General features: G+C 42.3%; 1 protein-coding gene across 3 annotated transcripts in view; it reads left to right on the top strand.

Moving 5' to 3' along the window:
• Positions 1-13,338, top strand: part of LOC115146504 (ral GTPase-activating protein subunit alpha-2-like) — a 191,320-nt gene that overhangs the window by 46,911 nt on the left and 131,071 nt on the right. For all 3 annotated transcript variants that reach the window (XR_010459785.1, XM_065004260.1, XM_065004261.1), the window contains exons 2-3: positions 4,057-4,167; positions 7,739-7,788. Coding sequence is in view for 2 of the 3 variants with exons in the window: in XM_065004260.1 (XP_064860332.1) it covers positions 4,057-4,167; positions 7,739-7,788 (161 nt within the window). In the remaining variant the exon portion in view is untranslated. The remainder of the gene's footprint in view (positions 1-4,056; positions 4,168-7,738; positions 7,789-13,338) is intronic.

Raw genomic sequence — 13,338 nt, 5'->3', positions numbered from 1 at the left:
GAATCAGGGATATGGGAGGAAGTGACCTGGGGATGGCCTTACCAGCTGACCACAGACCCTCTGCTTGCATTCATTTCTCTTTCACACTGTCTCTGTTACCAGACACGCACGCACGCACGACCCCCAAGCCCTCCTGATTCCCTCCTTCCCTTAGGGTGTCTGCTGGTCCTCTCTCCTCCCCCAGCAGACTGGTGGGTTAGCTGGTGGCTACTGCTGCTGATGAGCCAACATGTTTTCCTGAGTGGCAGGAAGCGCTCTAACACAATCAGCAGTGTTGAAAAGTGGACCATGTGAGAGGCTGAGATAAGAGCCTTGCCCGGGCCCTGGGCCCTCGGTACAGACCCAGTACCATCTGCTTCCCTCACTGGACCTCCTCACGGTTGGTGCGGTGTGCAGTGTGCAGTTAGGGCATTTTTACACACCATTTTCAGCTGTAAACCTAGTTCAAATCAGAGTTCAATTATTTGTTACATTGTCTTTTTATTTTCTCCATTTGGTCTGGTTGGTTTCACATTTGTCAAATGAACAAAAAATCCTAAACAAAACCAAGTGTCCATGCTAGTCATTTGATCATTTGACAAATTCTCACATTAAATCCGTCTATGATTATCATGAAGTATCACTTGCCCCAATATTATATTACTTCCACTTTGGCCTTCGCACAACATGCGGGATAATAGCCACTCTAACTGTGACATGAATAGGCTATACAGTAACTTACTGTATATCCCTGGCATAGCAGCCATCTCCCCTAATCTGAATCGGTTGCGCTCATACATGCTCTGTTATACTCAGAATGTTTCAGAGATATCAGGTTATGCTACTGTGTGCATTTCATTAAATGCTCGCAGTCAAACAACCAATAATACTACACATCTCTAGTTATTTTCCTGTATTTGGTACCGACTGCGTTCTAACCTGCAGCGAACCACACCATGGTACGAATGGAATCTGACCCAGACCTTTTTGAGCGAACCACGGTGTGTTGTTTATTGGGCTCCAATTGAGGATGGTGTTTACACCAGTCCAAACAAACCAAACTAAGGGGGGAAATGCACCAGAATTAGAAGAAAAAAAACATTCCACTCCAAACTAATTGGGTTTGAAAGCCCCCTTTTAAAGTGTGTGATTAGTCTTCCTAGTAGCCCTTGGGATTTTTAACTCAAGGTTATTAGGCCTGTAAGCTATTCAGGTGAACAGGAGCTTGAAAGGCTAGTTAAAATGCTCAACAATTTTTCTAGCTCAATACTGGGGCTGTGATTTCTAGATCTGGCCCTGATTCTTTTGTCTTGTAAGACAGACTGCGTTTTATATTGATGGGCTGAGTGTGTGTGTGTTTAAGTGTGACAGGGTGGTATGAACTAAAAGCAGTGTGGGATTAGTTCAGTGACTGTCTGCACCAGCACCAGCATGGCAGATACTATCAAGAGGTGTTAGAGAAAGAATATATAATGTAGTGTTGCCTCTGGGAGAGCGGGATATTGAGATATAGAGAGAGAGGTGTTGCAGGGGCTTGGCTTGTATTAAACAAGCGTAGTGCAGTAGGGTCTTGTTACAAGCTGACACACACACACACACACACACCGACCCCCCACATAAACACTGAAAAAAAAAATTGGTGGCATACTTGAAGGGCCATTTTGTATCCTACTCACTGAGACTGGGCTGGATCAATCAAATTCAATCAATAAAATCAGCAGATGTCACAAAGTGCGTATGAGAGCAATATTTTTCCTTCCTAGCTTGTTCTCCACCTTCTTTTTAAATAGGAAGGCAATTTGTTTTCAGCACTTGTATTTCCATGACTGTTATAGATCAAAGCTAGTTCTCATGGCTCTTGTCCCTCTGCAGCAGACATATGGTGAGCAATATGTTTAGAACAACGAATTGCAATAAAATCACAGTATCGAATCGCAATCGTGAGAATCTCATACATATCGTACCGGCACCAAAGTATCGTGTTATTATCGTATCATGAGGTCCCTGGCAATTCCCAGCACTAGTATTATGTTAGTACGTAAGTGTTAATGGAGTCTGAATGAAATGTCCCTCCTATTTGACCTGTAATCCAGCCTTATTAAGAGGATTGTGTTCTTAAATGAAAAGATGACACATTCTTTTGAAGGAGACTTATCCACCATGCTCGGCCATGTTGTTCTTGGCACACCGTTAAGGGCAGTTACATTTCAGTGTTCAGGTGCTACTGTGTGTTTTGCTGCCAATATCTATACTTTTGGGAATACTGCAGTATGATGGCATTGTTGTTATTATGGTTTATATTTAGCCCTGCGTTGCACATATTGCATTGCATGTGGTGCTGCAATTCCACTCGGTTGCAGACGCTTGTGATGAATGTGCCAAAACCAGACCTTATTCAATATTCAGATTCAATCAGATCAGAGCTGCAATCAGATTAACCTGAGAACAAAGGACGAGACCAGCTCCTGTCTCATCCAGGTCCATGTATTCTATTATGGCCGTTGTTATTTGCCCTGTGGGCGAGATCCATGGAACACAAGTTCAAATGTTATTACAGGGGGATGTATGATTCTTCATTGTATCTCTGCTTTAATCTGTGGGCTAACATAAATCACCAGACAGACTGGCATTGTCCCACGGTGGTTGGTTGGATACAAATGCCAGCCATCCGCCCGAGCCAATTACTGGATACTATCTGGGCTGTGTTTGGTCCTCATCCAGTTGGCTGGTGGTGAAAGAGGGTGTATTGAACCGAACTGAGGCGCAGGAGAGACCGAACAGAAGGTGAATCTTAATTGCTCAATTAGGGGGAAGAAGTCTGCCCCTGTTAAATGTTCTCATCATAGGGGACATGGCATGGAAGAGAAAGGTTTTGTGATTGATACCAATCCTGATTCTGGATTGACATTCTAATAGGGAAATAATGACTGCCGTAAAGTCAGTCTAGCCTTGTCACAGATCTATGTGCGTTTTAGTCATCTTTGTCACTTGTTGAACTACCATTCATGTTTAGCATGCCCACAAATTCAACACAGAGGGGGGGGGGGGGTTTATTTTTGGGTTGTTTTCTTATTAGTTAAGTGCTGACCTCACCATAATGTAAAAGCACTTAGCCATGTGTCGTGTGAGCTGTGGTGTTAATGATGTGGGATGATCTGTTATGGAGATGGAGTGCAATAGGTTCAAAGGCCAGGTCGAGATTGGTAGTCCCATAGAGTGGCACACAATTGGCCCAGCGTCGTCTGGGTTTGGCCAGGGTAGGCTGTCATTGTAAATAAGAATTTGTTCTTAACTGACTTGCCTAGTTAAATAAAGGTTCAATAAATAAAAAAGTAAAGAGGAAACCGGGCCAGCAGTCGCATACACGTACTCAGGTCAGCACTTTTAACTAATCGGAAAAACAACCCGAAAATAACCCATCTTTGAAACAATGTGTTTTTACAAAGGATTGGAGAGAAGACTAATAATATGGTTGTTCTAGATTCTGTAATTGGACACGGTTTACGCGAATGAAGTCACTTTGACATAATGTGTCATGGCGCTCCTCTCCCCATAGACACTGGCCTACATTTTAATTCTATGGTTCTGTCCTCTCCTGTACCTCACTATCTCCCTGCTCATCAGTGAGGCTCCTGGGGATTCCATTCTCCTTTCAGCCGTGTGCATGTCTCCCCCTTAGATCTGCTGAGGACCACAGTTGAATGATCTACACCATTTAAACAGACAGCATCATCCTCATCCATTGATTTAACTGCTTTCTTTAGAACATGTTAGCTTGATTTATAGATGACGTTTTTCCTCACAAAGTCCTTGGTGTGCTGTTATGTAAATCCTCGTGTCCATTGAGTAACCACTAAGGATTCTTGAGCTATATGATTATGTATGACACCATATGTTTGATTGGGACATGAAGAATTATGGATAATTGGCTCCATGGAATTTAGTTTGAATTTTTAATGCTGTAATGGCAGCCTTTTGACATTTTTCCCAGTTTCACTAAACAATAATCCTTTTTGTGTTGTTCGTCTGGGTAGTTGAAATTGATCTGACTGTGTGCTTCTGTCTGTTTCCTTGCAGATATCTTTGAGAAGAGCGAATTGAAGACCTTCTTCGAAAGCAACTGTTCTCAGATTTATTTTATCTTCTATGAAAATTTCATTACACTGGAAAGTAACTTAAAGCAAAAAGGTAAGTAAGAGTGTGCTGCCTGTGTGTCTGTTTAAAACTGTGCCCATGGCTACTACTCCAGTAACCAACCCTCAGTAGTAGGGTGTATAATTAGCTGGGTAATGGTTTTTCACCTCGTTCAGAGCCGGTGTCATGTTCAATCCTGCAGGGGTTGTAGTTTTCATTCCAACTCCTTCCCTTAGCTGTTCAATACCAATTAGATGAACATAAATTCAGATCTATTATTGCATTGCAGCAGTGAAATGCAGTGGAGCGTAGGGAAGCCAGGCTTCCCCAAACATTTAAGTTAGGCTTCCTCCCCAAAATTATAAATAAATAAAAAACATCTTTTAGTCTCTCTGTGTTTCACACATTTCCTCCAATTTGCAAGAGGCTGAATGTATATCATCGGCGAAACAGCGCCGGTATGTCGTAATTATGTACAATTCTGGCAAATGATTTACGGTCTTTGTTAGGAAGAAATGGTCTTCACACAGTTTGCAACGAGTCAGGCGGCCCAAACTGCTGCATATACCCTGACTCTGCTTGCACTGAACGCAAGAGAAGTGACACAATTTCCCTAGTTAAAAGAAATTCATGTTAGCAGGCAATATTAACTAAATATGCAGGTTTAAAAATATATACTTGTGTATTGATTTTAATAAAGGCATTGGTGTTTATGGTTAGGTACACATTGGTGCAATGACAATGCATTTTTTTGCGAATGCGCTTGTTAAATCACCCGTTTGGCAAAGTAGGCTTTGATTCGATGATCAATTAACAGGCACCGCATCGATTATATGCAACGCAGGACAAGCTAGATAAACTAGTAATATCATCAACCTTGTGTAATTAACTAGTGATTATGTTAAGATTGATTGATTGTTTTTTTGTAAGATAAGTTTAATGCTAGCTAGCAACTTACCTTGGTTCCTTGCTGCACTCACGTAACAGGTAGTCTGCCTGCCACGCAGTCTCATCGTGGAGTGCAATGTAATCGTAATCGGTGTCCAAAAATGCTAATTACCGATTGTTATGAAAACTTAAAATCGGCCCTAATTAATCAGCCATTCCGATTAATTGGTTGACCTCTAACATAGATTGTAATATGGCTTGTTTACCACTGGCTTGGCTTCTCCGGTGATTTTGCCCACGCACCGCTACTGGTGAAATTATTTAAGTGTGCAACCAAAGAATGATCAGTGATTTGGGGCCATTCAGAGGGGGAAAAGAGTACTAGCACGATGAGGTGTAAAACCTCAGAGTAATGCACTACATTATCAAATTCATTTGTGGGGAAAAATAGCAATATCATTATTTTAGGGTTTAGAGTCGTTCGTTTCATGAATTCACATGTTTTGAAATCTTCTGTCACTGCTAGAAAAGATAGGACTATGTCTACACAATAGATTGTGGCAGAGTAGAAAGTGTGGAAATATTGCTGGGGGCCAGGCCTAATAGAAGAACCTAGAAAGTGCATCACAGCAGTCTCAGATTTCCCAGAACCCTCTCCTTCTCACAACAGTCTTGTCAATACCAGCCACACTTACACTGAGGCACTCCTCCTTCAGTGAAGAAATATATTTAGTACAGGATTTCTGAGACAGAGACATGTACTCGAGGTAAATACATTCAGAGAGGAGGAGAGTAGAACAAAAAAGAGCTTGATCTGGCCCGTTATCGAACCCAGAGAAAATGGACTGTATTTACCTACCAGGGGGGCAAGGTGGAGCTACACGTCAATACTACCTTATTGCTTATAGCCTACCTATCCTGTTCTTTCAGATCTACACAAGTGCTTGGAGGGTAGGGCACAGCCAGGGCTTGTTTTTGAACCAGACTTCTCTCCCCCCTGCTGTCTGTCTGTCGGTTAATGCATAGGCTCTGTAATGTAATCCTCTCCCCAAGTCCCCTTCCTGCACTCACTGTGAGTCCTGGCTGACAACCTCCATGGTTAATGCATGCTCCATCATAGGGCCTTCAATAATCAACCCCCTCCACTTTCCCCATCCTCACTACTCTTTAAAGCACTGTTCTGATGACATCATGGAGAATGCTGACTCCTCCTCACAGCTTTTGACCTGGACTAGAGTCTGCTATACTTTGATGATGACCTCGTTCTAGAGACACACAGAAGGGTGTACAGTCCACACTCATGAAAGTCACACGGCTGTCAGTGCTTTGGAATGATGAAGTACCATAGAGCCTCTTTCCTACTACCCTTATCCTCAGCTCTTATCCAAGTCAATGTTTCTCACTTCCTTGTAACACAGAACTGACATCCCCAGTGTTGTGATCAGACTTACAAAATTGATCTGAATGAAAAGCAGATGCTGGACTTATAACATGGGTTAAATAAAAAAACTGTAGGGAGAAGTGGCAGTTTCCAAACCCCAATGTTGAAATGTCTTTTATGGATGAAAATAAAACATAATTAGTGGGTGCTGTTTCACTGTGTGTACAAGTGGGTAACCTTTACAGGTGTAAGGTGTGAAATGGAAATGTGTTTTTTGCATATCCTCCCCTAACAAACAACATCTACCTCCCCTAACAAGCAACATCTACCTCTCCTAACAAACAACATCTACCTCCCCTAACAAGCAACATCTACCTCCCTAACAAGCAACATCTACCTCTCCTAACAAGCAACATCTACCTCTCCTAACAAGCAACATCTACCTCTCCTAACAAGCAACATCTACCTCCCCTAACAAGCAACATCTACCTCTCCTAACAAGCAACATCTACCTCTCCTAACAAGCAACATCTACCTCCCCTAACAAACAACATCTACCTCCCCTAACAAGCAACATCTACCTCCCCTAACAAGCAACATCTACCTCTCCTAACAAGCAACATCTACCTCCCTAACAAACAACATCTACCTCCCTAACAAGCAACATCTACCTCTCCTAACAAACAACATCTACCTCTCCTAACAAGCAACATCTACCTCTCTAACAAGCAACATCTACCTCCTAACAAGCAACATCTACCTCTCCTAACAAGCAACATCTACCTCTCCTAACAAGCAACATCTACCTCTCCTAACAAGCAACATCTACCTCTAACAAGCAACATCTACCTCCCCTAACAAGCAACATCTACCTCTCCTAACAAACAACATCTACCTCCCCTAACAAGCAACATCTACCTCCCCTAACAAGCAACATCTACCTCCCCTAACAAGCAACATCAATCTCCCCTAACAAGCAACATCTACCTCTCCTAACAAGCAACATCTACCTCTCCTAACAAGCAACATCTACCTCTCCTAACAAGCAACATCTACCTCTCCTAACAAGCAACATCTACCTCTCCTAACAAGCAACATCTACCTCTCCTAACAAGCAACATCTACCTCTCCTAACAAGCATCTCCTAACAAGCAACATCTACCTCCCCTAACAAGCAACATCTACCTCTCCTAACAAACAACATCTACCTCCCCTAACAAGCAACATCTACCTCCCCTAACAAGCAACATCTACCTCCCCTAACAAGCAACATCTGACATGTTCTACCCTCTTGTGGCTTTGAGTCAGTGACTCTTGTCACGGAGTGACATTTAAATGGTCTCTTCTCTCTTTCAGGGAACAAATCTCAGAGGGAGGAGCTGGACTCTATCCTCTTTATTTTTGAAGTAAGTTGCTGTACCTTTCTGTTCTGAATGATGATGATTCTCTGTCTGATGTCTAGTGACAGTTCTAGCCGTAGACATGGATCAGATCTGTCTCTGAGGTTACAGCATTCAACCTGTTTACTCAACTCTGCTTGTTACCGGGGGGAGGGGCCAACACAGTTTCCATGGTGCTAATTAGTGGTGGTGGGGAAAACGATAGTTACATACCGGGATATTGTATTTGATGATGTATCTTTTTGACAATAACACAATATTATTTCTGCGCTACTTTGCTGTACTTGCATAGCTTGTTCTCCATCTCCTTTTAAATAGGGAACCAATATGTTTTCAGCACTTATCTCTTGTCCCTCTGCAGCAGACATATGGTGAGCAATATGTTGGGAATATTGAATCACAATAAAATCACAGTATCAAATTGCAATACGTATAGAATCGTGAAAATCGCAATGTGTATCGTATCGGCACCTAAGTATCGTTATAATATCGTATCGTGAGGTCCCTGACAATTCCCAGCCCTATGCTGATTCCACCTGTCTGCCTACTTCCTGAATTCACCTCAACTAGAAAAAGAAAGCGGACTGTTAAGGAATAAATAGACCCCGTTAGTTTTTCACTGGTGTTGAAGGCAGCACACAGAGATGGCAGACATCTTGCTTTGTACTGTATTTGTGTGTTTTTGTTCAGTAGAGGTGAGTGTTGTGCTGTCATTCTTCATGCTCTGGTGCCTCTCCTGGAGGTTAAAGTCCCCCACGTTGTTTCCCCACCTGACTGAAATGGCAGCTCCAGTTTCCAATATAAACAGGCAGCTCTCCAGTAACATTTGCTCAGGGCAGGGCTGACTGGGAGTCTCTGGATCAGGACGAGTGGTTGAGAGAGGAGCAGTTTGGTCCTTTCAGTGGGAATGGAGTCTGTGAGGGGTAGGGCCAGGACAATACCAGTATCGCGATACTCATTAATATTGTAGCAAGGAAACGACACACTAAGTGGATTTAACTTCTTTAGAAAAACATCCCTAATGTTGGAAATCAACATAATGTTGTCATCCAGAGTCACATGTATTTATTTCCAATCGATAGCACATAATATTTAACATACAGCAGGTTTTTAAAGGACCAAAGTGTCTGGTCTGCTTCATGTTTTCGTTTTTGCCATGTACATTTTATTGTCATACTGGTATCATCACAGCCCTAGTGAGGGGAGTGGTCTTCGCACTGTGTCAATAGATGTCAGGCTAGCAGGGCAGGACAGAGGAAGATGATTGGTCTGGACATGTGGCCTACTGGTCTCCGTGTGAGATCACGGCCAAACGGTGTCAGCAGGCCTACACTCAACTCTGTCAGAGAGCTACCCAGGCATACTCAATCAGTCCCCTATATTATCATGTTTCACTGCAGTTGGCTTCTTATTTACACACACACACACACACACACACACACACACACACACACACACACACACACACTGTTACTGGTGTGAGGTGCAGAACATGCTGTATGTGTCGTGCTTTATTGGCATGCTGGTATTGCAGGTGTATGCAGTGTCCTCTGTATGTTATTGACCCAGTAGGCTGCTCAGTCTTTCTCCTGCATTGACTGTTGAGTGAGAACTTTAACAAACTGAGTTCAAACTCTATTTGTGATACCTTACCTCCACTTTCGCCTGACTGAACTTCTATCTCCATGCATTTTTAAACCTGGGCCCCAGTCAAGCTGACATCCAGCCTGGTATTGACAGGAAGTGCTCTCTGTCTGTCCATGTGGAATGAAGCTAGATTTCAGTCTGGATTTCTCAGCCTGACTCTACAGTATGAGGAGTCTGTCTACACACAGTCATATGGCTTCAGATTCCACATGCCTTTTAAATACTTATAGGCTATCCTTTGAAAAAGAACTAATATTGAATGCAGCTTAACCCTAGTGTGTCCCCTTTTAGCTCCAGTCTGCAGTGGCCGTGTGCTTTTCCAGTGTGCTGAGAAGATAAGCTCACTCTGAGTGGTGTGTACAGGACTGATACAGACAGCTTTGATCTTCAGCTGACACGTTGTGTTCCCTTCTCTCTGATAATACTGTATGGATGTACTGTATACTGTATGGATGTACTGTATACTGTATGGATGTACTGTATGGATTTGATATCCATGTCTACCTGCGAGCACACATACATACACTCAGCACTAATGTGTGTCGTATTGTGTTAACCCTAAAAATGATTCACTTTACAGTGTAAGGGGATAGATTGTGCTGGCTTGGAATAAGCTCATAGAAGGTTTCAAAAGAAGGTATCCCAACAGGATATGTGAAACAGTGCAAAGTACGATTGACTTCATTTTGGTGTCTGATAAATCTAAAATATCGCAGAGTGGAGTAATAGTATATGGAATCAGTGATCATTTTATTATATTTTGTACAAGGAAGATTTTTAAAGATGTATTTAAGTGTCACAAAACCGTTAGAATCAGAGGACTCAAAAAATACTGTGTTGAAAAGTTTAGGGAGGAAGTGGGTAAAATTGACTGGTCACTTGTGCTAGGTAGTGTTGGGGTAGACGGTGCCTGGGAAGTCTTTAAATGTAGATTCCTTGATGTGGTGAATGTGATGTCTCCCATTAGACAGGTCAGGGTAAAGCAGAGATCTAGAACTTGATTTAATCATGAGATTCTAGAATCTATCCAAGTAAGGAATAAGGCCTTTAAAAAATGTAAGAACTCTCTAAAGAGTAGCCTGATTTTGTCCTATATAAACATCACAGAAATGAAGCACAGAGGAGGATGGATGAAGCTAAGAGGGGTTACTGTGCTGAGAAAATAATTGAGAACAAAAGTGCTTTGGAAATCATTTAAGGAACTAGGCTGTAGTAGTACCACCAAAAACAAACTCAACAGTATTGGGTTGAACATCAAGGGGGAGATGGTATATGAAAAAGCAGAGGTTGCAAATTAATTCAACATTTTTTTAAAACTTCTGTTGCCAGCAAGCTGGTTAGCAAGCTGCCCACCAGTTCTGGTTTGTATGGAATCAACCAAGTCAAGAAGTATTATGTAGAGTTAGGGGTTCAGCCAAACTCGTTTTCTTTTGCAAAGGCAGCAACGGCCAAAATAGTCAGTATGCTGGCAGAGCTTAAATGCTCCCAAGCCACAGGCCTGGATAATATTCCTGCAAGGTTTCTAATAGATTCTGCTGAGCAAATTGGCCCTTGTATTGCGCATATTGTTAAATCTCTCTTTTGAACAAGGCACCTTTCCCAGGGACATGAAACAAGCTAAAGTTATACCTCTGTATAAGAAGGTGATAAAGTGTGACCCTGGGAATTATAGGCCTGTATCTATCCTTTGTGTAACACCAAATATCCTGGAGAGAATTGTACATGAGCAAATGCATGAATATGTTAACAAACAGGGTCTAATGTATGATTTTCAGTCAGGGTTTAGAAAAACATACTCTACTGATTCATGTCTACTTTACTTGACTGACTTCAACAGGAAAGAGATTGATGAGGGAAATCTGTGTGGAATGGTACTGCTTGACCTACAGAAGGCCTTTGATACAGTTTACCACGGTCTCCTAAACTCCAAACTGGAGGCACTGGGGTTAAGCAGTATCCCTCTAGGCTGGGTAAAGTCCTATTTATCAGGAAGGGAGCAAGTAGTAGAGGTTAATGGTTCACTGTCTCAGGCAAAACCAATGAGTGGCAACCAATGGCATTCTGCAGGGGGGTGTGCTTGGGCTGTTGTTATTGTATATTAATGATATGAAAGATTCTTGCTGTCTTTTTCTTTATGCGGATGACTCTACACTTCTGGTGTCTCACAAAAGTAAAACTGTTGGAGAGCATACTTAGCACAAAGCTTACTAACATTAGCCTATTATCTCCAAGCCATTTGTTATCTCTGCACTTATGGAAAACTGAAGCAATTATTTTTGGATCCAGACCTAAATTGTGTAGGTCGTCTGAAATCATAGTGGAGTTAAGGGGGTGAGGTGCTGACTACTAAAACCTCTGTTAGCTACTTGGGACGTATCCTTGATGGAAGCTTGGGAGGTGTGAGCAAGGCCAATAAGGTGCTAGGGAAGGTTAATGACAGGACTAACTTTTTGGCTAGAAAGTCCAAGCTGCTTGATAAGGACTCCATGAAAGTGCTAGCTACTGCCCTCATTCAATGTCATTTTCACTATGCTAGTACTTCCTGGTTTGGGGACTTATCTAAACTGATGAAGCGGAAGCTCCAGATAGCCTAGAATAAGCTGATCGTGGTAGTATTGAAGGTGAGTCCGCATACTCACATAGGCAAGAGCTGCTTTCAGGAACTAAACTGGCTGCCTGTTTGAGGCTAGGGTGTCCCAGATTAGACTAGGTTTGGTTTACAGGAGTGTTTATGGTTCTGCGCCAAGATATCGAAGTGATTACTTTCCTCGTGTTAGATCAGGTGTTGCTGATGTGTGCTTATACAGGTTCAGGAGTAATGCTGGGAAAGGTACGGTCTTGTATACTGGAGCCTCAGAATGGAACGAGTTGCCTCTGTCTGTCTATAAAAACAACGTCCTCTCTGGACAGCTTTAAACATAAAGTAAAAATATGTTTGGTGTCCTCTGTGCCCATATGAATAACCCCTATGATGTAACTGGAATGATGAGATAGATGTTCTTCTTTGTTTTAGTTTTATTATTTCACTGCATACTGTGTTCCATCCTGTTTAGCCATCTTGTCTCAAGAGGACCACACAATAGAAATAAGTCCCAGACTTTATTGTGTGTTACACTCGATTATTTTATTAATGTGCATGTATGGCTTTTTCAAGTTTTATGTGTGCTTGTTTTTTTTTTTAAATGGTCAAATTAATAAACTAAATTTAAAAGGTGTGCACAGGTTCGTTTTCTTCTGTTCTCAAGGGAGGGAATGTGCCTGCTGTTGATTCTGTGCAGTGTCTTTGTACTCACATACTTAAATTTGTATACATTTGCATGATGACATGATGTGCTGCAATGACCCTATTTCCAGTGGCAAATCCATATTATTAGTTTGAGTTCCGCTAATCAATCAAGCATAAAATAAGCAGCAGCCCCAGACAGCACAGAGCTGTGTGTGACTGGATGGCTGCAGGGACGAAGCCATTATTGAATACACCATGCTTGTGACACACTTTAATGCTGTTTGACAGACGGGCTAAGAATAAAGAATCTCTCTGCCTTCAATATCCCACTTTAGGAATTCATTCCTGTAAGACTTCAGGTTCCTCACTAAAAGTAGAAAGCTACTAGCTCCAATTGTCTCGGCTCTCCAAGGAACGATGAGAAACTAGGCTACAGGTTCCCTCTCCATCAAACCATGTCTGGGCCTGGTTGACGTGTCTTCTGTGTGTTATGGATTACAGGCAACATTCGCACTGAGCTAAAGGGTAGAGCTGCCACATTCAAGGTGTGTGACTCTAAACCGGAAGCTTACAAGAAATCCTGCTATGCCCTGCGACGAACCATCAAATAGGCAAAGCGTCAATACAGGGCTAAGATTGAATCATACTACACCGGCTCCGACGCTCGTCGTATGTGGCAGGGC

The sequence above is a fragment of the Oncorhynchus nerka genome, linkage group LG18, assembly GCF_034236695.1.
Source record: "Oncorhynchus nerka isolate Pitt River linkage group LG18, Oner_Uvic_2.0, whole genome shotgun sequence".
Taxonomy (NCBI): domain Eukaryota; kingdom Metazoa; phylum Chordata; class Actinopteri; order Salmoniformes; family Salmonidae; genus Oncorhynchus; species Oncorhynchus nerka.
This window is presented reverse-complemented; position numbering and strand designations above follow the sequence as displayed.